Source organism: Vigna unguiculata, chromosome 3, assembly GCF_004118075.2.
Source record: "Vigna unguiculata cultivar IT97K-499-35 chromosome 3, ASM411807v1, whole genome shotgun sequence".
NCBI classification, from domain to species: domain Eukaryota; kingdom Viridiplantae; phylum Streptophyta; class Magnoliopsida; order Fabales; family Fabaceae; genus Vigna; species Vigna unguiculata.
In genome coordinates this window covers 52,824,958-52,852,360 of record NC_040281.1, presented here as the reverse complement: position 1 = coordinate 52,852,360, position 27,403 = coordinate 52,824,958, and the positions used below count along the sequence as shown (strand labels likewise).

The following is a 27,403-nucleotide window of genomic DNA, read 5'->3' as shown; positions in this document are numbered from 1 at the left end:
TACAAAAATTTATTATAAACTTTTTACAAAAATTAAAAACTCTAAATAAATAAAATATAATATTATTAAGAATTTAATGTAAAAGAAGACACCCTAATCTAATATTCAAAGTCAAATGACAATAGAGAAATTATAATTACATAAACTTTAAAATAAACTAAGAGTGTTTTATTAATTTACAAAGGGAGATGGTTGTGGGGATAAAGATAGGATAAACATGAATCATTCATACTCGTCTTCATCTCTATATCTTATTTAAAAATTAAAGTATTATTCAAATTCGTATTTATGCATCGTCAATCGAATATTTTTTTTTTTTTGTCTTAATGCAAGTTTGGACAACATTTTAAAAGATCTTTTTAAAATTTTTTAAAATTTTAAAATTAGTAATCATTAAAGTATTTTAAAGATACAGCAGATAAACAATAAAAAAAACTCATAACAAAAATCTAAATTTTAGATTTGGTAGTCGCATCTAAGATAAAAAGATTGTATAATGATAAATTACCATGTATTAATATATTGTGCTTATTAACTCTGGACTCATATTTAATCATGAATAGCTATACATTTATACCTTCAATTTATTAAACCTCACTTTACCCTAGAATCTTAGGAACTGTATATATATTGACTATCATTGGATTAATATCTTTTGATTTATTAGACTCTACGCTCCCAATCAAACCAATATAATAATGTTTATTTCATAATGCATAACAAACTAGAAAACAAAAAGAAATGTCATCTTACCCAAAACTAAGTGCGTTAGCAATGTTCAGAAACAAATGTATACCCTTTTTTAATCTTACAACGACTTTATGTAAATTTAAACAAATTTTAGGTCCTAATATATTATCGAATTCTTTTATTTCTGAGTATTCAATAAATAAATTTTATAAGGGCTAAATACAATTTTAGTTTCTAAACAATAATATGAGAAGTTGAATTTTGTTTGTAGTCTTCGTTATTATATTTAACATTACTTTTAACCTAAAATATGAAGATAATTAGATATGAATTTTTACTTTTGTACTTTCTACTTCATACGAGACATTGTTTCCCAGAATTTGGGACCCAAATAAAATTTAATTTCACATGAAAGTTAAATAATTGAAAATATATATAACCTTTTAAAAAAATTATAAATATTTTATTTTTTAATATATATAAAAATAAAATGCCTTATTCTTTTCAAAATAATTATCAAAATTTGCTCTAATGAGCTTAATTTAAATTTAAATATCTTAAATAATAATTAAAATTCAAATAAAAATAATAATATAAATATCAACATGTAAATTAATAAAAAATTATTACAAAAATTAAATTTTAATTCAATAAAAATAAAATAAAATAATGTAAATATAAATATTAATATATTTTTTTTTACTTAATTATAAAATAAGTTTTTATATTAATCTTATCCTTTGGTTGAAGAGCAATTAAATTGGTTAAAATAATACAACTATAATTGTTTTCGTACAACCATGACTTCAAGGGTAGTGGTTCCGTATTTTTTTTTTAATATTATCTTTTTACAATAAGAATTGAAAAATAAAATAAAATGAAATAAATTTTTAATAAATTAATTAATTCAATTTATTTTAATTCAAAATATTATTTATTTGTCTATTTTTCTCTTTTTTTACCCTTCATCAAAATATAAGTAATGTTAAATTCTTAATTTATAGACATTTTTTTATAGAAATAGTTCATGAAAAATGTAGTGATATTGTGTGTAGAAACATTTAAATTATGTAACGATATAAAAGAAATAGAAAATCAGTTAACGATATAAAATAAATAGAAAATAAGTTAAGAAACATGAGAATTTTAAGAAAATGAAATGAATTTTTAAATACTTGATTTTTTTTTTATTCTATGTTATTATAAGCAATAATTGTTAATGTTTTTTTTTTTCAATTCGTACTTTTATATTGCATAAGTAGAATATATATAATGGGTAGAATAATTTTATTGTCATGTCAAAATATTAATTAGAAAATATAATTTTTCTTTTAATTTTAAAATATTAGACATATTTTTAGTCATTTAACTTTAATGTAAAATTGAATTTTTTAAATTTTGAATCATTTTATCTCCAAAATTTATTATTAATAGATATACTAATCATTAAGTTATCATTTTGGTCTAACAAAAAATTAGGCCTTGGCCTAGTGAATTGGGAAAAAAATCCCACAACGCCAAAAACGTCACAAAAGTAAAAGAAAAAAAATAGTTTTTTTATCTTAAGTGAAAATTTCACCGTAATTGCAATATTGTCTTCGTTTTAACAAAAATATCAAAAAATAAACATTATGCAATAAAATAAATTTATTTTCAAAATTTTATCCAATACCAATATAATAAATACAACTCCCAAACACATTTAAAATTATCAGCACAAAAATTTAATAAAGCATCATCCTCCACTCATTTTAATTAAATCTTAATAATTCAAAACCCAATATGTACTTCATTCAGATAAAACTCAATCTAATATAAAAAGAAAAAGCTAAAAGAAAAATAATATATATATTAAATGCAGTTCCAAAAAATTTAAATAGGAGTTTTGCTGGTAAAATAATTTTATAGAATAATGAGTGTCTGGCATAAAAGATATTTGTGATTTAGAAAAGGAAAGTTTGAATTAAATAATTATTGTGATGTGTAGCAATATATGGAAGTTTCTGGTTACTCGACATGACCGAGTTAAATTATTCTGGTTTGGCAATCTTATCTTTTGGAGAAACTTATCTTTCTTTAGAAACACAAAAATTTTGGGTTTTTGCCACAAACTTGGACACAGGTTACTTAAATTCTTCGTCGCGGTCTGCTACATTCACATGCTTTTATAATCTACAAAACGATACCGACTTAACATTTTGCAATCAATCAAATTTCACACATTCTTTCCTATGCTTCAACGTCTTCATCATCAAATTTATAACATTCTTACTCCAACGGAATTTCGTTAAAAATTTAAATATACTTTATTTTTATTAAATATTCAACTGTTAAAAATAAAGTCAATTTATATTTATATATTTCTAAACATTTTTATCTTATAAATCAGTTTTAATATAATATCTAAATTTATTCTAATAAATTTGCTGCTATATCGGATTTAAATGTTTGAAATTTGAAATGATTTCATAATACTACAAGTAATTTATGAGTATTTTCCGTCTGAGTCAACCTCAATTGATACAGTAACAATTTTGTGTTCCATCATGAGAAAATATTAATTACCTAACATGAAGCATATATGACCAGTATGGTATTCAATAAAGAAAATTAAGCAATTTTTGTATATTTAATTAATATTTTGATTCTAATATTTATCAGATTTATTTGATATAATATTTTAGTTTTTTTCTTGATTTGGTTTACATTCTAATTAAGAAAATTTATTGTGATATTTTTCTTTTAGTTGATATGTAAAGGTAATCACGTGTCAGATTTTTTTTTTTTTCTCACTTTCATCCATCGTTCACTATCTTCCACCATTTTTGTTTTCTCTTCTCCACCATTGACGTTTTCCTTTCTTCTCTACCAACCTTCTACGAGGGTTGTTGCTGGCTTAACCCTTCAATAATAAAAGAAAATACCCTAACAAGACAACTCTACACTTGTGGAGCACCTATAAAACCGTAGAGGATATGTCCTAATAACAAAATACAATACACAAAAAACAAATTACAAGTGTATTTAGATAAATACATTTTAGGTTTAATTACCTTTGTTTTCATCCAAAATATAAATTTAATCCTCTAATTTTCTTAGTCTTAATTTGGTCTTGATTGAAAATTAATGTGATTTTGTTATGATTTATAAAAAATTGATGTAAGTTGGTCCTGATTATGAAAAATTGATGCAATTTTGTCATTTTCATTAAATTTCTTGAAATGGATCAAGAATTTTTTATCAAAATTGAAATAGTTAATAAAGATGATTTGTTTTGTTAGTGTAATTAACATATTTGATAAAAAATTCTTAATCCATTTCAAAAAAATTAACAAAAATGACCAAATTGCATATTTTTAAAGAAATAAAGACTAAATTTAACAATTTTCACAAATCAAGATCAAATTAACACTGTGTTTTTGTTGAAGGATTTACTGTTTACGTAGAATGGAAAGTGAGAATTAGCAAATGATTACCTTATTCATTTGAAGGTGATAAAAGGTGATGTCGAATGATTATTAGGAGGATTCATTCCAAATGCAATCTCTCCCTGCATGATGAGATTAAAGGGTGACACTTTAATTTATGAAATTACTCCTTCATATTTCATTTTTCTTGCATGTGATTTATTCATTTCTCCTTATCATGAAAATAACATAATAAAGATTAATAACACAAATAAAATTTTATTATGGTTATAACAAAAAATTATTACTTCTAAAATTATTATTAAAAATAAAATAAAATCTCCATGTAAATAAATTGTTTCCCACCTTACATATTAAATTTATTTTCATACCAAGTATATTGTATTATTTATTTTTTTATAAATATTTTTTTTTATAATTTCAATCATTCAATAAAATTTATAAAATAATTCTAAATAATTTATATATCATTTTATATTACTTTTAACGAGAGATATTTTGATAATCTAACTCTTTTATCTATTAATTTTTTTTTAATATATCACATTAGTCAATTTAGTCACAAACTTTCAAAAATTTTACTCTCTAATCCATATCAAAATAACCTCTAAATCTCTTAAAAGAAACAACACAAATTTCACCCTTTAATCATTCAAATTTCTTTTTTTCCCTCTTCCTTCAATCATTCATCCTAAAAGAACACTGTCTAAAACTAAAACAAATTGAAAAATCATCTTGAAATTTTTTAACAATAACCTAAATTTTATAAAAGTTAGCAACTTTTTTTCCGGTCCTTTTAAAGAGTGATTGTAGAGAGAGAGAAATGAGTATAATACATCTAAACAATTGTGACTCAGTAAGATTAACTTTGCTTTTAGATCACATGATTATGATCTCAATAATGACTAAAAAACTTATTTAGAATAGGCACGTTGAGAAGGCATTTATCCATTCCTCTAGTTTAATTTTCTTTTCAAGTCAAAATATACTTAGTGAAAATAAATAAAGTTATTTAACCTTGATTAACTCACGTAATGAAAACATATATAAATAAACTTTTAAAATATTATTTAAAATTAATCTCATCAACATAAGTTTATTTTAATCATACAAATACATAAAATATATAAAAAATATTATACACTTACATTCTTTTTTAAATTCGAACAAATATTTTGGTTACTACAAATTAATTTTAGATATAGTTGATTAAATTTGTATTCCATACAGTATTGATTAAATAAGTTTTATTATTGATTATAAAATAAAATTTGAAAACCTTGTGCTATTAATTAAAATAATCTATTTAAAAATAATTTAATAATTTTCATATATAATAAAAAATATACTAAAAAATAATCTAAAAGGTAATTAATAATTATATTGTCATAATTTAGAATTCAAAAACATACTACAAAAAAGTTATAAAAAATAAATATAATGAATAACCTTAAAATATTAAAATTTTATTTAACTATATTATTTACCCAATTCGGGGACACTTTGAATTAAAATATTTAACATCTCAAATCTTTTGAAATAAATAGTTCAGAACTGATAATATAATCAGTATATTATATATATATATATATATATATATATATATATATATATATATATATCATAAAATTGATAAAACACTAATTTACAAAAAAAGAAAATATCTTAAATTTAAATTATAATTAAGTTTAAAGTTTATGACAAATTTAGATATTTTTAAACTCTCGTTTAATTTTCTTCATTATTATTAAGTGACATGGTTGTATTTTATTTAGCTTCTTATATTAATAAAGGTGACTTTATATAGTTAATATAAAAGATATTGACATTATAGTGATTATAAAGGATAAATGATTTTTATTGTTTTCATTAAATATATTTGAGATAACTAAGTTTTTGTACTCTTCAATATTATCACCTACAACAATCAATGATTGTTATCATTATTTTTATTAAAATAATAAAATTTTATATTAATAACATAATCTTGTATTTTTTAATATATATAAATCAGTAAACAAAATAACAATATAAAATAAAAATCACGTTATCCGATTAATAAAAAAGATTGATCACAAAAATTTACTTAAAAAATTTAAATACTCAATTAAAAATATTCATACTTGAAATTTAATTAAATATATATTTAATTATGAAATTTCATAAATAATATAATATGTTTATAGATTTCCAGAGCTTACTTTAATACATTATTATTCTTGGTTTGATGTAACTTTAAGTGGAAAGTGTCATTAAGTATGTTTAGTACAACAGTTGTCAAAACGTACACGCGTTGCTTCAGGCACTTTTTCAGTTTCAAATTTAATATATCGCTTTATATTCTAGAATTAATAAAAACAATTTAAGAATTTATCTATCACTAAAATTATGTTTATAATAAGATATTACAAGATGTAATGATTTTTTAAAAGAACTTTATATTTATAAAGCAATGTTTACTGAAATAACCACTTTAAATATAGAATACATTTTGTAGTTATATTAATTTATAAAAACTTAATTATTGATTTAGTCTGCTTTTTAGTTTATTTTTATCTCTTTATTATTATTAAGTTCAAATTTGTTTTCCATTTTTTTAAAACTATTAAATTTTTTCTTTTGTTATTTTTTATTCAATTTATTATTTTTTTTAAATTATCCGATTTTATATTTTTTTTATAAGATTAAATTAGTAATTAAGTTAATTACAATTTACATATATGTTAAAGTTTTTGTTTTTAATTTATACATTAAATAAATTTAGTTATTTTAAGAAAAAGAAATAAAGCAACCAAAGGATGATTAGGCCAAGTAAGGGAGGTTAGAAATAGTAGATGTGATATGAGTAAAATTTTAAAAACCCTATAGAAATGTTAATTATTTTTGATAAATTTAAAGAAACAGATATTTTTGTGATTAAAAAAGAATAATCCTGGAAAGAAATGTAAAAGGTGGTATGAAGAAGTTCTGAAAGTGGTAAGATGGTCTGATTTGATGGAAGTGTGGAAAGTTGCACTAACTTCTGGTGTTAAGGCATGTGGTTGAAAAGCATAAACCTGTGAGTGATGGAGCTTCACCATCAAATCCAAACCAATTTGGAAATTGAATTAAGGGTAGAAAACCCAATGAACATGGAGAAAGTTTATTTGGGCATGGGAAGCAGAATCTTTATGGGGTTTATGGGTGGTTATCATTTTTGCTCTAAGCAAGTTAGGCAGTGACAGTGATGGTTTTGTAGGTAAAAAACTTGATAATTCAGTAGTTAGGTAGTGATGCTACACTGAGACTGGAAATTTCTGTTCAAGTGTGTCCAGTGTTTGACATTTGACATCCAGATTGAAGTTATCACTGCCACCACCTTCGGAATCTTCATCAAAACATACACGTAGAACAACGATTCACATGGAAAACAATCCTCAGAACAAATATCTGTAATTGATAAGTTGGCCGTGCGTGGTGGTGGAGAATTTAAGATCTCAGTCAAAGTTTTAAATCGAATAAAAATACAACATCGAGTATTATATAAAAGTGAAGACTAATAATTTATTATCTTAAAATTTTGGATTGAAAATAGTGTTAATCTTTTATGTATGAGTTGAACTCATATCTTATTAATGATTATTTATTTGATAACTATCTTTTGAAAAGTAAATACTTTTATTCTAACATTGTTATTACAAGACTGAAAATATTTTGTGAAGATTTTTCAAACTTTTAGAAAGACTTTTTACTATTCAAACCGATATGTTTTAGAACTTGGACGGTAATCTCATAAGAGAGATGCTTCCTACTTCATGTTGAGATATTCTAAGTCTACGTCTTGTTAAGATCGAGAGGAGGTCTACATGTAAAAGACATTCTAACTCTCAAAAATAGTCAAATAGGTCAAATAACAATAAATATTGTAATAATGAAATATTTCTCTTTTTTTTTTTGGCATACTATATTATTTATACTATATTTCATGGATTATTTTTTTTTTTACCTAAATGAACCTGATAAATATGAATGATTATCATGATTAGTTTATAATTAACCAAATTTACTAATCATGCTTTAATCTTGATATTAATATGGCCAGTGTAGTCAACAATTATACAATTCACATATTTAAAATAATACCTTAATGATCATATGCTAGAATTAGCTTTAGCCACCTAGGGTACCTACAAGCAAAATTTTTTTCTATACACTTCTAGAAACTCAGATTGTATTACTTTAATAACCTCCAAAGTTTAATCACATACATCATTAACATCTCTTCTTAATCAACACATAAAAGGTAGTTTAATACGACTATAAGAAACACAAAAAACTTGTAGTGTGATAAGAAAATTGTTTCACTATATATCTTAATCTTTTTGTTGTCAGTTCATAAGTATAATTTATTATTAAGTAAATTATAAAAAAATATAATTCTTATAAAAAAGTATTATAATATATTTATAAAAAAAATTCAATAAAATTTACATCTCTATTATGACAGTGGTATACTAGATAAACTTTTAGTAACTCTTCAAGGGAATGCCGTTATTCTTTAGAAAAATATATCTTTCCTTATTAATGTGTGTTTAGAAGCGTTTAAATAAATTATATATTGATTATTCTAAAACACAGTTATATTACTAAAAGTACTAATGTATATCAAATTATTTTTCAAGAATAATAAATTTTATTTTAAATATATTAAAAAATAGGGATTAGATCACTCAAATACGCCTTTTAAAAGATACACGTATATGGATAAACTTATAATAATTTAGTAAGATATACTGAAGTTTTGAAGAAAAAAAAATATTAACATATAACGTCACGTCTTGACGTGTCTTAAGAAACTCTAAACAACAACTTAGTGAAATGTTCATTCTAAAAATAGTATTTATTAAGTAAATATCTAAAACAAACACATAAACATAGGATGAATTTAAGTAATTACCATTAACCATCACTAGAAATTTCATTTAATATGAATTGCTCTATTTCGAAATAAAATTAGTTAACTTGTGATTTATTAGGAACTTAAAATTGCTAAATATATACATTAACAAAATTATATTTCAGTTGGAGTTGACCCCAAATAATCTAAGCTAAGACGAAAATGTACGATGAATTTAATTAAGCGGTTGCATAAAGTGGATTGACATTAATATTTTAGAATAATAATATTTTGTCTAATTTTTTTACTCATTTTTATTGTAATCACTTTTCAATTATCTATTTTAATATTTTTTTTAATATTTTTTTTATTAATATGATATGATAATGTAAAAGTAATCGAAATAATAAATTAAAAATAATGAAAAAAATAGAATTATAATATTATTATCCAATAGTCAACTATTGAACTATTTGTGGAATAACATCTAATCAAACAAACTGTGATAAAGACAAACTGACACACACTTGGGTTCGGCATTCTCTTCTACCTCAAATTTTATGTCTTTGTTCTATTTGAAAAAGTATATATAGAAGGAAGAGATAAAAGATTTATTTCAAATTTATTTTAGTTTTTATAATATATATATATATATATATATATATATATATGTATATATATATCGAAAGTGTTGAAACTTTAATGAATCATCAACAATCATTTTGAAATTTTATAGAAAGTAAAATCAAGTTTTGAAATGTTATAAGAGAGTAAAAATAGACTTTAACCCCAAAAGAACTAATATTTTTTTGGTCGATTGTTTTTAGTATCAGTGAAGTGCAATGGGAATGTGATCCATTAATTTTTATTAATCTAAATAGTTATTAACGAATTTAATAAGTTTTTTAACCAAGACAGTAGGATAAACTTTAGTTAATGAAAAGAGATATTATGACCATTTCTTTTTCCGTGTTTCAAACATTATTTGAACATAATTTGCACGCAACAAATAAGATAACGCTTCAATTTTGAAACTTCTACGGATTTTGCAAATATGGTTATGTTGCAACATGAGTGTTTGATTTTTCAGCTGTTGAGTCGGTGTTAATATTCATGTTCTCATTCATAAGTCTTTTAAGATTGTAGTAAAATATAGATAATAAGAGGAAGAAAAATTATACTATGATTATCATTTTTTGACTATCATCTTTTATTTATGATTTGGTATGAATTATTGATTCTTTCAAAGAAAAAGATAGTGGTACATTAATCAATGACTCACACTAAATTATGTCAGAAAATAAAAGATGAGAGTCAAAAAATGAGAGTCATAGTATACTTTTCCTAATAAGAACACTATACGTATGAGATGTGGTCAATCCTATCTATGAAATGTCATGCAGGTTCCCAACACAACATGAACATCATGTGATTACAAAACTAGCAAGAACATAAATAAAAATCCAAAAAAAAAAAAAGTCGTCAAATATGTGTTTTGAAGGAAAAAATGACACTTCATATTAGATAATCCCCAATTACAAAAAAACTATAGTATTATAAAACATTTGAAAATGATTTTACTAAAGGGAACAAATTAATATATTGATGGATTTTATCTGTTACTAAAGGAAACGTATTAATGATGATTTTGGCTTGAACTGTTGCCGTAATTTAACACTGGTCTTCGAAAAATCACTGTTGTAAACATAAATACCAAATAACAAAAATTAATCCAAATGGAGAGCTGAAGAGAGGGAGGAGACGACAACACAATGAAACAAAAAAGTAAGGAGCAAAAAATTATAACATGTGAAAGGAGACAAAATGTGACACAATAAGAGAGGGTTGATTTTGTGACAACATGAGACAATGACAAGTGACGGTGACAAAGTGATAACAATAAAGTGACACGACAAATTTTGATGACAACACAGTGAAGAGAAAAATCTGAGAAAATAAAAGGTACACAACTTTCTTTACATTAAATTAATTTACATTAAGAAAACAAATTCAATGTATACTTTCTTGTTTTTTTTTTAATTTTGTTACTGATTGATTGGGAAGAATTACTTAAGGGTTAAATATGTTTTTGGTCTCTTAACTTTTGATGGAAATTAAAAATAGTTCATCCTCGAAACTTTTGACTAATTTAGTTTCTCAACTTTGAAAATGTGTGTATTTAGTCTTTTTAATCAATTCTTTTTAAGTTTATTTGATGTTTTAAACGTGTTTCATGATAGTATTTGAGTTGTTTATATCGTTTAACTCATTTTCACTTTAATGTTTACTTAAAAACGCGTTTAAAACGTCAAATAAACTTAAGAAAATTTGGTTAAAATAACTAAATTTACTCATTTATTAAATATGATGGACTAAATTAGTCCAAAATTTCGAAAAGATACGAATTCTAATTTTTACTAAAATCTAGAAAAAAAAATATCATACTTAACCCATTATTTAGATATTTGAAATAGGGTCCCTTTTTTGCATCATATTGATATAAAGGACTTAAACGTTAGGTGAGAGTTCAATTTAGTTGGATGAATAGGTGTTATAAAATATGTGGTGAAGTTCCCCCTAATAATAAAATTTGCGAAAGTTAAAAGCAGAACATTATGGCTGTTTCAAATTGCAATGAAGGAAAGGACAAAACATCATTACTATTAGGATAACAATGATTTGATGCACGCGGTAATTTTGAGTTGGTGGCGTCCAAAGTCAACGGTCCAAATCTACTCATAACATATTTAATTGCTTTCATATTTATTCGTTTAGGGAAACAATTGTTACACACTCTCACTACTCCTTAACTCAGATGAACAAAACGGGTGAAATCTACAATTTTATTTTAGATTCAGAGTCTCAAAATTGTTATCTAGATAAAATAGTTATAAAGCTTTTTTTTCTTTTAAAGTCAAGCATACCGTAAATTCTAAGATTTTATTTTATTTTTATGATGACTATATTATCGGTATAAAGTATATAGTTACTCTAAAAGAAATCTGATTAAAATTATAATGCAAAAATGTATTTAAGAATTATTCTATTTCAACTATAATTTGTTGGTATTCATTTTTATGTTTATCATAATATACCATATGTCCAACCAATTACTTTATGATTATGTTTAATATTTCATTAAGCATGAAAATTCAATATAAATAAAAATATCAAGAAAAAAAATTTAATTGATAAAAGTATCCTCTAGTGAAAAAAATTAACATGTGATCCTATTTCAATATTAAAATATAATATTTTATTTAAATAATGCTAAATATTTTAGTATATAGTTTCACATGTTTAAATATATATATATATATATATTTATTTATTTATTTTTTTTTTTTTATTTTTTATTTTATTTTTTATTTTATTTTTTTTCAACCTCTACATATTTTTTAAGGAAGAAAACCATGATAGAGTTCTAAACTTTAAAGCGGACCAGTGATCTTATTTCAACTAACTTAGGATTGGAACATTGATTTTATATATCTAGATAAAAACAAAATTCAAAAGATAAATCATAATTCTTTAAGAAAATGAAAAAGTAGTTTCAAAGGTGAACTCTTATAACATTTCGGTGAGAATTAACGCTCATTTCCTTTTTTTAGTGAGAACTTATTCTAATACATATAATAGTTTCACATACTTTGAAGTTAAAGTCAAAATAGTTTAAATACAATATTTTTAACCCTACAAAACACCTTCAAAATATAACTTCATGTGATTAGATTTTAGACTCTAAAATGGACAATTCTTTAAATATAGTGATTGATATAACATATGAATAAATTTGGATCAGAAAATATATAAAAAAAGTGTTAAATATTTTGAAATATATGTGTGATCTTTATAATATGATTTGAACTAAATGTTTAACTTTGAACTAAATGTTTAACTTAGATTATAGGATCTGTAGTTAGTATTTATGACACACAGAACAAATATAAATATATGTAAATACTTGGGAAAAGGAAAGATTAGATACATCTCTTGTGAATAAGGGAAATTGTTCCTTTCGTTAGGGTCTGTTTGATTCGACGGACAGAATCAAACAAATTTACCGTTTGAATAGAAAGTGACATGTCAGGACAAAAAATTCACGGTAATCGATTTTTTTTTTTTTCTGATTTCACTTTCTCTTCAATGTTGAAGAGATTTACAAAGAAAAGATAATTAATTTATTTTTAAATTAATTAATTTTTAATATAAAATAATAATATAATGTGACAATAATAATAATCTATTAAATCTATCCTATCATTTACTAATTTTAATAAATTTTACTTTCAAATATTTTTATTTTTTATTATCTTTTTTTTTATCCAAACAATTTCACCTCCACTGTCTTAATAATTTATAAAAAGTTGAATTGTATCTTATAGGTTTAAACACCTTTTTGGTCCTTATTTTTTAGTGGTTGCTGCGAATGGTCCTCATTTTGACAAAATGTTTAAAATGGTCCTCATTTTTACCCGAAGGTTTAAAATGGTCATCATTTTCGCAATTCGTGTTTTATTTGGTTATTTTTTGTAACGCCGTTTAAATCATTAACGGAGCATTGTACAAGTGTCATCGTTTGTATTAGGGTGTGTTATGTGTAATGTACATATGACTAATTAAAGTTAATTTATCAATTTAGGAAAATTTTACAATTAGGGAAATTTCTTCATCTTTGTTTAATGTTGTAAGTAATAATAATCTTATCATTGCACATAGATTAGTGCCTGTCATTCAGGACCTATTTACCCACTACTGAGCACATGGATCCAGTCAATGGTGAAGTCTTATGGGTAGGGATGACAACGGGGCGGGGCGGGTACGGGTATCATGATCCCATCCCCATCCCCATAATAAAAATTCATCCCCATCCCCATCCCCAAACCCAACGGGTATACAACTTTTGACCCATCCCCATCCCCACCGGGTAACGGGTATTTTCTTATACCCATACCCATACCCATTTTTTTATTGTTCCATATATCAATTAAATATTTTTTATAAAAAAAATTTAAAAATCACACCAACGGAATCATGATACTATCAAAATATTCAATATTAAAATAACATACTCTTTTTGATTTTCATGATGTCAAATATTAAGAAAAATATTATAATAGTATAAATCTCAAATTAAAGTATCAAATAACAACTAAATAAAATTCAAATAATTATATAAAAGCTAAAAAATTACACATTACTAAAATTTTATAATAACCAAAATATTTATTAATTTTACAAATGATCAGTGGTTTCATTTGCATTCGATCCACCTACACATAGAAAAAAAATGAAAAATTAGATATGATATAATAATTGAAATTGAAAATTTTAATTACTAGAATATAATGTACCTTCTTCATCAGATTCATTTTCACTCATGAGAACATCTTTTCCTTTTAATTTTTTAACACCTACAAACACCAAATGTAGAATATTAGATGAGAATTCACAAAAAATACTAACAAAAAATATTAATAAATTTGAGTAACTTACCTAGATGGTTTGAGTTCCATATCCAACTTCTTGTACACATCAAAGCCTCTATAGTAATATGATGAAGTCGACTACGGTGAGAAGTTAATATCTGACCACCAGTACTAAAAGCAGATTCAGAAGCTACAGTTGTTATTGGAATAGCTAAAACATCCCTTGCAATTGCTTGAAGGGTTGGAAACTTTAACCCATTTGTTTTCCACCATGATAGGATATCAAATTCTTGTGTAACCGGCAAATTATCTTCTTCCAAGTAATAATCCAACTCTGTTTTCATAACTGTAGTTCTAGATTTTTTCTTTTTTGCCATAAACTCTAAAAATTCATTCGCATCATTATCAACATCATTTCCCAACTCCAATGATGTAGCTCTATAAGAAGAAGTTTCATTCTTTTTTGATTGATATTCCAAAACCAAATCATAGCACATTTGACGAATCCTACTAAGTTTCAGATCAAAATCATTACCATACAATTTATAAAAATAATATTCTAACATGTCCATCTTGTACCTTGGATCTAAAACTGAAGCAATTGCCAATATGTTATATAACAAAAAACAAAGAGAATGAGAAATATGTTATATATATATATATATATTATATTATATTATATTATATTATATATTATATTATTATGTATATATATATTATATGTGTGGATATCTTATGTTTATATATATATATATATATATAATTATTTATATATATTATATTATATATTATATTATATTATTATTATTATGTATATATATTATATGTGTGGATATCTTATGTTTATATATATATATATATATATATATATATATATATATATATTTATAGATATATATTTATTTTAAGTATATATTATATTATATTATATAATAATATAAATATAATAATATATATTATATTATTATGTATATATTATATGTATATGCGTAGATATTTTATACTTTTATATATATATATATATATATATATATATATATATATATATATTTCTTTTAAATTTTTATAAATTTGTAATGTTATAAATTTGTTTATAAAAGATTTCACTAGTTAAATGATTAATTTGTTTTATACGTATATATTATATATATTATATTATATTATTATGTATATATATTATATGTATATTATATTATATTATATTATATTATATTATATTACATGTATATGTGTGTATATATATATAAAAGTATATTTTATTTATATGTATATATACTATATTATATTATATTATATTATATTATATTTTATGTGTAAATATATTATTTATTTATATATATTTTTTAGATTATTTAATAAATTATAAATAGTTTAGTAATTTAAGCGGGGACAGGTATTTGGGCGGGTATATATATATCCCCATCCCCATCCCCATCCCCATCCCCAGTTGAAAATTTCGGGTATTATCCATACCCATACCCATACCCAGTCAAAGCGGGGATTCCCGTCAAAACGGGGACGGGTTCGGGTGATACCCACGGGCACGGGTTTATTTGCCATCTCTACTTATGGGAAAGAACTCCCTACCCTGACGTTCATCCACCACATAAGAGGATCTTACCAGGGCTAAGAAAAAAAGAAGGTTGGAAGAGTGGGAGTTGAGAAAAGATAACACACAAATCAACAAAAGAGGTCATAGAAAAAAATGTAGCATATGCTGTCAGATTGGACATAACAAGAACAATTGTCCAGATAAGCTTGTGGATGAGCAGACTGCAACACCTGCTAAGACTGCACAGATGCCCAAACTGTTGAGAATGCACCAACTGCTGAAACTGTTGAGAATGCACAAACTGCTGAAACTCAAACAACTCAACCATCAAGGAATGAAGTGGAGAGTCAAGCAGAACCACTACCAACACCAGAAGAACCATCTCAGCAGTTTAGGATGAAATTACAGATTAGGAGGAGGCCATGATAGCAACTACAAACGTCTTAGTCAGTGGCAGAACTTGACCAAAAATCCTAAGGGGGCCAAATTATATGTGTTATATATAAATTATTTTTTTAATTAAAAAAATTAATTTCTTTACATAACTTTTTTTATTCGAAATAAGCACTCATGACAATAAAATCTAAACAATATAACAATAATATATATATGAAAGAGTAACATAAAGTTTATCATCAACAATAATATATAAAAAAAACAAAAGTTACCTTTATTCAGAGTGCTCCTTTACGCTCTTTCAATGACTTAAAATCTTCAATAATTGAATCAGAGCTGAAACTAGTTGCAATATCTCTTTCAATATAGATTATCATAGTGTTTGCTAAAAATTCAGCCTCCATCTTATTTCTCAACTTGTTCTTGATTATTTTCATTGCAGAAAAAGATATTTCAGTTGTAGTTGTAGAAATTGGAAGAGTCATGATAAGACAAAGTAATCTATTTATCAAGTAGTAAACTTCAGACTTTTTTGTTGTTGCCAAACATGTACATAACTCTTGCATTCTTGATAAATTCTTCAATATTTGGATTCTCGTGAAGTTTCTCAATTTTAGATGACGTAGATGCATTTTTTTCATTTTCATCACAAGCCTTCCTCTTGAAAAAAGAATCAATTCTTTTACTCCTTATCATAATTTTTCTAATATAAATTTTTCACCTCTCACCTATTTACAAAAAGATAAAATTATGAATACTTCAAATTAAATCTTAAAAGCAAGACTCAATATTTTAAGAAAACTAATAACTTCTAAATGATTAGCTTCCCTTACCTTAGAGTAATTCCTAATCTTCTTTTTCCCTTACACAATTTCAAAGCTTAAAATAGCTTTATCTACACAAAGAAGAGTTTGATCAACAATTAAAGCATGATTTTATGATCTCTAACACATACATGCCTAGAGCGTAGAAAAGCCACGTACAAGAGAGAAACATATTGCTTCAAAAATAAAAAGGAAAAGATGAATGTACTCAAAAGAAGAAATTGTTCAGTCCAAAATGTTTCTTAACTCTTCAATTTTGTGGTAGTGCAATTTGATTTTGAAAATAATAAGGAATTGATGGTAAAAATTGAAATGAAAATAAAACGGGAGAAAGAGATGAAGGCACAGAAGAGAGAAACCAAATAAAAAAGTATAAGAAATTATAATAAAGAAAAAAACGTGATTTTTAAATTTTAAAAAAGATTTTTCAAACTAAATTAATTTAAATAAGATAATAATATATAAATAAAGTAATAATATATAAATAAAGTAATAATATATAAATAAAATAGTAATATATAAATATATTTTCAAAAATATATAGAAAATAAAATAAAATAAAATAATATAAATAAAGTAATAATTTATAAATATTATTTTTTAAATATATAGTAAATAAAATTTTAAAAAAAATGGTTGGGGGAGCCGTGGCTCCCCGCGTCCCTTCATTCTTCCGCCATTGGTCTTAGTTACTTTTTGGATTTGGAATTTCTGATGTAGAATTCATTATTGATGTACTGCATTTTGACTTTCCTTAAACTTCGTTCAATTTCACCTTTTGTCAAACATTGATGTAGTGCATTTTGATGATTATGAATTAACATTATGAATTTAACTTCTTCCAGACTTAGATCAATTTAATTTTTTTCAAGCTTAGATCAATATCACTTACTTCAATGATTAGATTAAGATTTCATTTTGAACATTTTGGGACTAATATCAACATAATCAAACTAATTCATTTCTTCATTTAACAATGGTATAAAACATATTGGACTTTAAAAGATTACACACAATAACAGTACGAATAATACAATAACAACACAAGTGAACCGTATTACTAATTGCAGCCTCTTCTCAGCAACCTTCAATGACTTCTCCAAATCATTAATCTGCCTCATTTGTGTCATGATGATGACATCCTTTTCACCAACACCACCATTTGAAAAAGTTGCAGCCCACATTATTGGAACCACCATTTTGTAAATCAATAAACCAAAAATTAAAACCAATATATTATTAACACAAAAATAAAAAGAGATTGTACCCAAAATTTTCTACCAATATTTTTTGGAGTTTTTGACATCCTCAAAGTTGTCATCTCTCCGCAGCTACAAATCGGGGTTAATCCATTTCTCGTTGAATCACCAATAATGCACGAAGTGATACAACACGGTTGACTCTAACGATTACAACCAGAGGTAAAGGAAGAAGATTGGGATCATAACATACCTATATAATGGGATTGCAGGAAGGAGAAGATTGCAGCAACACCAATTGAGAATGGAGGAACAAGATTGTCAAAACTCACCAACTGCCCAAACATTCCTTACCAAAATCCTAGCTCACTTATTTATCCCAAAACCCTTCCTTTTCAAGCTCAAGAAAGACGAAGATGAAGAAATTTCTCTAATTGCAAAATTTCCGCTAAATTGAGAAATTAACGTTTATTAGCCATATGTACTGTACATGTAACACACCCTAATACAAACCGTTACATATGTACAATGCTTCGTTAATGATTTAAACGGCGTTACAGAAAAGGACCAAATAAAACACGAATTGCGAAAATTAGGACCATTTTAAACATTCAGTACAAATGAGGATCATTTTAAACATTCTGTCAAAATGAGGACCATCCGCAACCAACACTACGAAAATGAAGACTAAAAAGGTATTTAAGCCTATCTTATAATAGTAAAATATTATAACAGTCTTGGAATACTCTCTCCAAAGCATCTCAAAATTATTGCAAATTTATAAAAAAATAATTGAATAAATATTTGAAAAACAAATTATTCCATTATTAACTCAAAGGAGTGTGGCATTTCCTTGAAACAAAAATAAATCATTCTTTTACTTTACCATGGTTTACCTTCTATTTTTTTATTTTTTGTTTTATAATCTTCCTTTTAAAACTTATGTTAGCAATTTAGCTTCTAATTCAATAGATTAAAAAAATCTGTAGTAAGAAAAACAGTGGGAATACAATTTACCAAAATTTTTTTATATATCCCTTCAGAGTTAAAGCAAATTTTTCCATCAATTTAGATTAAAGGAAGTGGTATATGTGAATTCAATTGTCATACTTAGATTATAGATCATATGATTAAAGGGTGAGTTACAACTTAAGTACATGATTAAAAAATGTTTCATATATATATATGAATACTATTTTTATTATAGTTACAAGTTTAAAATAAAATTATTATAAAACCTTTTTATCGAAATAATCATTAAAAATATAACTCTTAAAATAATCCTACGGTGAAAATAGTGATACAACTTTATTAGGATAACAAAATGAAAAATATGAAGGATTTAAATTAAAATGTAAAATTATAAAATACATAATAAAAAAAATTAGATCTTAATTTTTATGAGTATGAAAATAGTGTGATTTTGGTATAAAATAGGATCGAGAAGGTTCTTATGTCTTATACTATTTATTATCGGATGACGGTTTGGTTTGAGTTCGGAAGAATAAAACAAATACTACAACAAAAAAGTTTATTAAATCTTTTAGATGTCGGCTTATTTATATATTTTCAACGGAACTTTGCATTATGAGCCTTCATTATTAGTATTGTATTACCTAAATGGATTATTATTGTTTGATTCGGTTAATTAATACATGATTAATGTTAACATATTTATTATTTAAGCAGCTGAGATAAATTTTTTTCAAATTCTCTAAATATCATTGGTTGAGTCCAACCGAAATCATCTCAGCTTTTTAAAATCATTTGGGTTAGATTTATCCAAGACCATCTTGAATTCGTATAGCACAAAAATAGTTAGATTTTTAAGATAAAATTTTTGCAAAATACATATAAGAAAAATGAAAAAAAAATGTTCATTCGTCCATACGAAACAAAAAAGTTACTCACAGAAGTTATCCATTTTCAAGAATAACATACAATGATATGGAAAATATAACCCTATTTTTTAGTTTTTTTTTTCCTTCGTTTCTTTATGTGTAGAAACTCCACGTTTGCATGTAGATTATTGCTATATTTCAACTATACCCCTCAAGGACAACACTGAGTTAGGTGGCAACCATAGAAAGAAGGAATATGAATATAACAAGAAGAATCAAGTGAGGGGTCTATTCATTTCTATCTAATTGATTGATATGCAAGTGATTTATGTTATGAAAAGTTTAGGGGTGTGTGTGTGCTACCATTGAGCAAGCACAATTTGGAACTTTAGACTAACTCGTATGGTTCCAAGTGAATGAATGAATGAAGGACAATGAAGTCCAAAAGGAAAAGGAGATAGCATGCTCTTTGCATATGAGATTTTCTCCAACAACAAAAATAATGCTTACATTTTATTCTCTGCTTATCTGTTCTCCATTTTTTATCTTTCGTCGAAACTTCCATACGTTTTAGTGTAAGGATAATCAAAATATCAGTGTCCATGAGTACTAGTGGATAAAATTTACGACAGTTAACTAGTATCCACATATATTTATTATTTGCAGGAAGCGGCTAACAATTATTTTAATATATGTGGGTTGAGTGTGAATTATATTATTTGTATCCACGATATTTGTTATCTAAAAAAATTAAAATTAAAATTTAATTTATATTTTATTAAGTTAATTTTAATTTATATTTTATTAAATTAAGTTTAATTAAAATTATTTTTTTTTTGTATTTTTGTTTAAATTTTATTTTAAAAATTTATAAAACATATTTTTTTAAATATTCATAGGTATTTATGAATAGCAGTATTTTTTAAAATTTACGAGTATTTTTTAAAACCGATAACTGACATTTAACAGATAAATTTTCTATTGTTTTTGTTGTAAATTGAATTTCGAATAGAAATTATTCGTAACCCATTGTTATTCTTAATTTTGTCTCTCAATTTTCTTAATTTATTCTCATTCTCTCACTATCTCCATATTTTCCTTGCACAATTGAGATGCAAGGAAGAAACAAAATAAATACAATATTTTTCCTTAGACATTTTTTCATTCTTATAAACCTTTGAAAATATTATTATTTAGTCTTTATATGTGTGTGAATCTTAGTTTTAATTTTTGTAAGAAAATTTTTAATTTATACCTCTTCAAAAATGTCTAACTTTAATACTTATTTTATAGGGTTTTAATGTTTTCTTAATATATATCGACACTATATTGTAATATTAATATTTATTATTTAAAATGTTTATTTAATTGTTTTCAACACATTATGTCATATAATATTTAAAGATAAAAAAATGATACTATTTAATTTTATAAAAAAATAAACAAAGAAAAAAAAGTTAGAATTACTGAAATAAAAACTCATTTATTTTAGTGATAATACCTTTAAGCCTAAATAAAATGAATTTTTCCCGTGTGCTTTATAATTTTCATTTATAAATTTTGAACTCAAAATTTATCAAGAAGAAAGTTAAATTCTCCACTTCCAAAATATAATAAGGAATTTCTTTTTTTAATCAAAATTAAAATAAAAAACATGTCGTAACTTTATTAAAATATATAGTTATAATATATATATATATATATATATATATTATACTTAAAAAAATTTATATACATAGCATTTAAAATAAATTATATAGAATATGCATAAAATTTTTTAAAGGAAAAGAATTATAATAATAAACAAAACAATCATAATTCGCTTTGGAACTATTATTATGATTTGGAATATTATATATTAAATGGAGGTAAAATATAGTCTAAATACTTTTTTTTTCCATCATATGACTTTTAAAAACAAAACTATAACAGAACTTTGAAGTGAATAATGTATCAGAAATGCAGTGGTTGATCCTAACAATATGAGACTTGCGATCATAACATTAGCATTGTTTGTAAGAACAACAACTTCTCAACAAAAGATTGTTCTAATACACCTAATAATCTCATATTGTTCAGAAGTTGATATCCAACATATTTTAAATATTCATTCATTCTTTTACCATTCAATACATTTTTTAAGAAAAAAAAAATGTGACAAAATTTCACAAACAATATCTCAAAAACACAATAATTAACCAACTGTGTTGCTGGACTTGTAATCGAAACTGAACAAATTCTCAAAACACTGAGAATTAAAAATTATATATAATTCATAATCTATAATTATAACAATTCTCAAATATACTTTAAATGTATATCAAAGAAATTTATGATAACTTAATGCTTTCAAATAATCTATTAAAAACGCTTTCGATTATTAAACCTCACCTTCATGTGTTAGGCTAAATTTTTTCACAGTTACACGTCATACTATGCAATAACTTTTCTCAGATTTTCTTATTTTAATATATTAATGTGTGTTTGTTAAACTAGAACATGACATTTATTAATCAGTTATTTTACTTGATACCACAAATAATAAATCGATCACAATAACATTCTATAGATATAGCTTTTTTACGTCCAATTAATATAATCAAATATAACTATATAACTATATAACTAGACTTGTAATTATTTATTTCCTACTTGTATTTACAGTTGCATTACTAATGATACCAAGTAATGTTTTTCCAGTAAGTAAGATAATTTATTTCCTTATAAAAAAATAATTAGAAGTATAATAACGCAAAGTTAATAATCTTCGAGATAACCCAGGTAACGTAACAATCAAGACATCATCATACCACTAGTAATATTTTCACTAATCATAACATTTAATAAAATATTTCATAAACTTTGTTTTTTCATTGATTCAAATAATATAAGTAATTAATAACAATTAAAAAATAATAATTTGTGGGTGAGAGACTTAAAAAAATGATCCTTTATAAAAAAAGGTAAGAGGGGGAAGAGATAAAACTGAGAAAGAGAGATGGATAAGAAGCGCAGTAGGCGCAGTACGCACCTTTGGTGCTTGTTCCAGTGGGAGACTGAGACCACTCCAGGTCGAACCAGAAAAGATCAGAAACTAACCTTTCACACCTCAATTCTACCATTATTTAAACAAACAAAATCACCAACCTCAACACCTTCGACTATTCTTTTTCTCACTCACTCCCTAAACCAATTCTAACTCAGTTCAATTGAATGAATCTCAATGGAACCTCCCCTCATCAACGACGCCACATTCTCTTCGGCCAACCCTTCCTTGTCCGAGATTTGGCCCTCGCAATTCCCTTCCTCCAACAAGAGACCCTCTTCTCTTCTTCTCCACAATCACTCTCCCAACAGTAACAAACACGTTAAGCTCTCACCATCACCCTCAGAGACACACCAAAACGCTGCGTTGCAGCCTCCTCAACCAGACGCCACTTCCGTCGCCGCCGCTCACAAGTCACCGCTTCAAACTCCCAAACCCAAGCTGGATTACATACACGTGCGAGCAAGAAGAGGCCAAGCCACCGATAGCCACAGTCTCGCCGAAAGAGTAATTCATGTTATTTATTTATTTTTAATTTTGTGGTTCATAAATTCATCAACATTTACAAGCGTCCTGTTCGCTACAGGCTCGAAGGGAAAAGATAAGTGAGAGGATGAAAATTCTTCAAGATTTAGTCCCTGGCTGCAGCAAGGTAATTAACTCTTTTTTTCTTTTTTAATTTATTTATGTTTTGTGTTATGTTATGTATAATTATAATTATTTTGGGTTCAGGTAATCGGTAAAGCGCTTGTCCTGGATGAGATTATTAACTACATCCAGTCCCTGCAGCGTCAGGTTGAGGTGTTTATCTTCATCCCTCTCTTTTTTTTTTTGTATGTTTTTATTTTAAAACTTAATAACAACACTCAATATTAAATTTTAGAAAAATGATTTTATTTTATAACTCCGCTGCTTTTTCTTCTGTCAAAGATTGTGTTCATAATTTTTTTATTTAAATTTAATAGTTGAAATTTTATTTATTTTTTTGTATAATATTTGTGCAATTTATTTTCTCACTATATAGCATTGATGAATTTTTTTAGTCCAATGGAAAATTTCCTTAAAATAGTTTTAACTCAAAACAGATCTTTGAATGAGATTCAACATATTTAACATGTTTAATTTATGATGAATGATTTGATTTATTAATTCTATGCATAATGACTTTGCAGTTTCTTTCAATGAAGCTTGAGGCGGTTAATTCGAGATTGAGTATTAGCCCTTCTATTGAATCTTTTCCCTCAAAAGAAGTAAGTTTACCGACTTAATATTTTAATGCCAACACCATTCACTCCATTAGAAAATGTTAGGCAAAATATTACGTGGTGGTATGTTATTTGGCGTTGTGAAACACAGGGAACAGTGTTTGTTTGGGAAGGAGACTTTTATAATTAGTTTGGTTTACATGGATGCAAGCTAACATTCTGGAAGTTTGGTGCGTGGATAAGGAGAGAACAAATGGTAGTGGAAAAACGGAAAATAAGGAAATTTAGATTTTGAAAGTCTGATCTCTGGAAGGGTGGCTGTTATTGTAAATTATTGAGACATTGCAAATCTTTTTGGGACTGAAAACCAGAGGATCATAGGCTTAAGAAAATTAGTTGAAACATTTTTGTGAATTCTATGAACCCATAATCCTTTCACCTGGTTGATTGCCATCCGATTGGTTTTATGTAAATGTAAATTATCACTATCGCGATGAATGAACCCTCAGCTCAAATGAATCCTGTTGTGACGTATATAAATATAGTTACCTAATTCTAGTGAAAGTTCTGTAAGCTTTCACAATCTTACACTCCAGATCTAAATATTTTTCTACTATTTGCTAACTTCATTGGATTCATGCTTATCTGGTGCTGCTTCTGATGAGTTATATCTTAGGGTTCTACTGTAACATTGAGATTTTTTCTTCTCATTATTAATATTGATTATCTCACCTAAAAGAGTTTAGACATTCTTGTACATGTGTTACTTGAAAGATTAAGAGAAAACTATATTTTTTTATTGAATTAACTACAAAATGAGAATGAATTGCTGTCAAAAAAACTACAAAATGAATTGTGCCAAAAAAATTCAACTGGTGTTTGCGCTTATTGAGCTAAAAGTCACAGAATAATTAACTTTGCTAAGCAAGTAATGTGATCACTAATGAATTTACTACTTTTGGCATCAAATTAATTCTACAATGAAATTTTTTGTTTTCTGTTTGTCCAAATATAGTTCTTGGCCCAAATGCAAAATGAGTTTTTGGAGTCATAGAACGCTCGAGTCATAGAAAGTAATCTATGAAGTAAACTCTAAACCGTGCTAATGAAACTTCATTTTAAAATTTTTGGAGTGTTTAATCATAGAAACAATCTCAATTAGAACAAGAAGAGAGCTATTTACGCACCCAGACTTACTCTTCTGAACACATTCTATATGGTTTGTCCCATCCATGTAACTTAAGATGAACTAAGACAGGTCTGGATTTCACTGAATGACTGAGTGTGATTTTCTTGGGACAATATGTTATTCAGTCAAAAGTATTGTTACCTAGACCAATGACATGTATTTAACACATCACTGTTTATTTTTTTACTGAGATTTTGATTAACTGTTATGGTGGTACAGGTTGGCACTCAGCCATTTGACCTTTCAGGAATAATATTTGGATCACAACCGGCCAGGGGATTTGCTCAAGGATCACAAGCTGGATGGCTGCATATGCAGATAGCTGGTGGTTTTGAGAAAGTAACATAATTTGAGCGAGATTCATTGGGAATGACAGATCAATCAGTGTGGTCATTGAAAAGGAAAAAGTCACAGCAGATGATAGCTGGTTAGCACTCTAATAACATCTTAGTGTCCTTTGATGCAAAATGTTGTTAGATCATTTGCTTTTTTTCTCTCATTGTGAGATATCGATTGAAAGAAATCCATCTTATCTCCTTGGGCATTTGGAATAGTTTTATTGTGGTTTAAGTTCAAAAACTCTGCTGGGGTGGGATTCTTCTCTCCTGATTTGTTGTATCACAGTTCATATATATTAGCAAGATATTTTTAGCTTAGAGAGACAATATGAAAATTACTCCGAGTTGGTAATTGAGTCATTATCAGAACAATTGGATATGACCAAATAAAATGTATTAGATTTCTGTTTCGTATTGTCCATTAACAATAATGAATTTGATGTTCTTGATTTCTGTTACATTTTTTTATGGAAAGCCTGCAACCTTTCACGCAACAATTTTTTTTTAAGTGTTTAAGGAATTATACAGGTAAAAGTAAATCTTATAAACCAAAAAAGAGAGAAACCAATGTTAAAAAAAGAGATGTGTCTTAATTGATCTTAATTGATCATACATTGGGTGTTAATTTATATTTATATAAATAAAAGAAAAAAGTAACAAGCTAATGGTTCCTTCCTTCCATATATCCCACATATGGTTTGAGGATTTCTGAAAAGTGAAGGAAGAGAGTTTTAAATTAGACTCAGCTTATTCTATTATGTTTTAACCTATTTATAGATTTTATGGATTTAAAGGACTGAAGGGCAGACTTAAAGTATTGTTAGTTTTTGTTTTAGTTTTAATTCTGTGATCTTGCCTTCTAAAGAGGAGTTTCATATGATACTAATAATTTATTATTAATCTTAATTTTAAAATAATACAGCACTAAGTGTATAGAAAAAAAAAAGTTTAAATAGTCGTTTAGTCCTGCTTTTGGTTTAATTTTTTCAATTTGGTTCTACTTAATTTAGTTCTACTTTTTGTTAATTTGGTCCTATATTTCGAAAATATCTTATAATGAAGTTCTTTTACTTAATATTGTTAAAATTAACAACATAATAGTATATATGTGTCAGTCTTCCAGTGATGTGGTTCACTGTAAGTAACGTGACTGTGTAACTGTGTATTTACTGTGACATGGACTATTCAAATCAATTTAGGTTTTATAACTAGAGGAATTGGGATTAATCGAAAGAGGAAGGGAATTGAGTTTGTTGGTGGAACGAAATTGCTTCGCAAATAAAACGAAGTAAAACCCAAATCAAAATACATAATCACAAAACCTAAATGCTAACCTGTTTGACGATACGAACGCCACACATCATGAATCTTTTCCAATTGAAAACGAAAG

At 25.5% G+C, this 27,403-nt stretch overlaps 1 protein-coding gene across 1 annotated transcript; it reads left to right on the top strand.

The window, feature by feature from the left end:
* Positions 1-23,260: 23,260 nt before the first annotated feature.
* LOC114174944 (transcription factor bHLH79) lies at positions 23,261-26,471 on the top strand. Its single transcript, XM_028059678.1, has 5 exons — positions 23,261-23,788; positions 23,868-23,933; positions 24,014-24,082; positions 24,454-24,531; positions 25,895-26,471. The coding sequence occupies exons 1-5, from the start codon at positions 23,459-23,461 to the stop codon at positions 26,021-26,023; spliced, it is 672 nt and encodes a 223-aa protein (XP_027915479.1). The 5' UTR covers positions 23,261-23,458; the 3' UTR covers positions 26,024-26,471.
* The last annotated feature ends 932 nt before the right edge of the window (positions 26,472-27,403 follow it).

What these genes read in the sequence shown, in the direction of transcription:
- LOC114174944 (XM_028059678.1), top strand. Translation starts at nt 23,459, where the DNA reads ATGGAACCTCCCCTCATCAACGACGCCACATTCTCTTCGGCCAACCCT. An exon ending in CCCTGCAGCGTCAGGTTGAG is followed by an intron (nt 24,083 to 24,453) that starts GTGTTTATCTTC and finishes ATGACTTTGCAG; the next exon opens with TTTCTTTCAATGAAGCTTGA. An exon ending in AATCTTTTCCCTCAAAAGAA is followed by an intron (nt 24,532 to 25,894) that starts GTAAGTTTACCG and finishes ATGGTGGTACAG; the next exon opens with GTTGGCACTCAGCCATTTGA.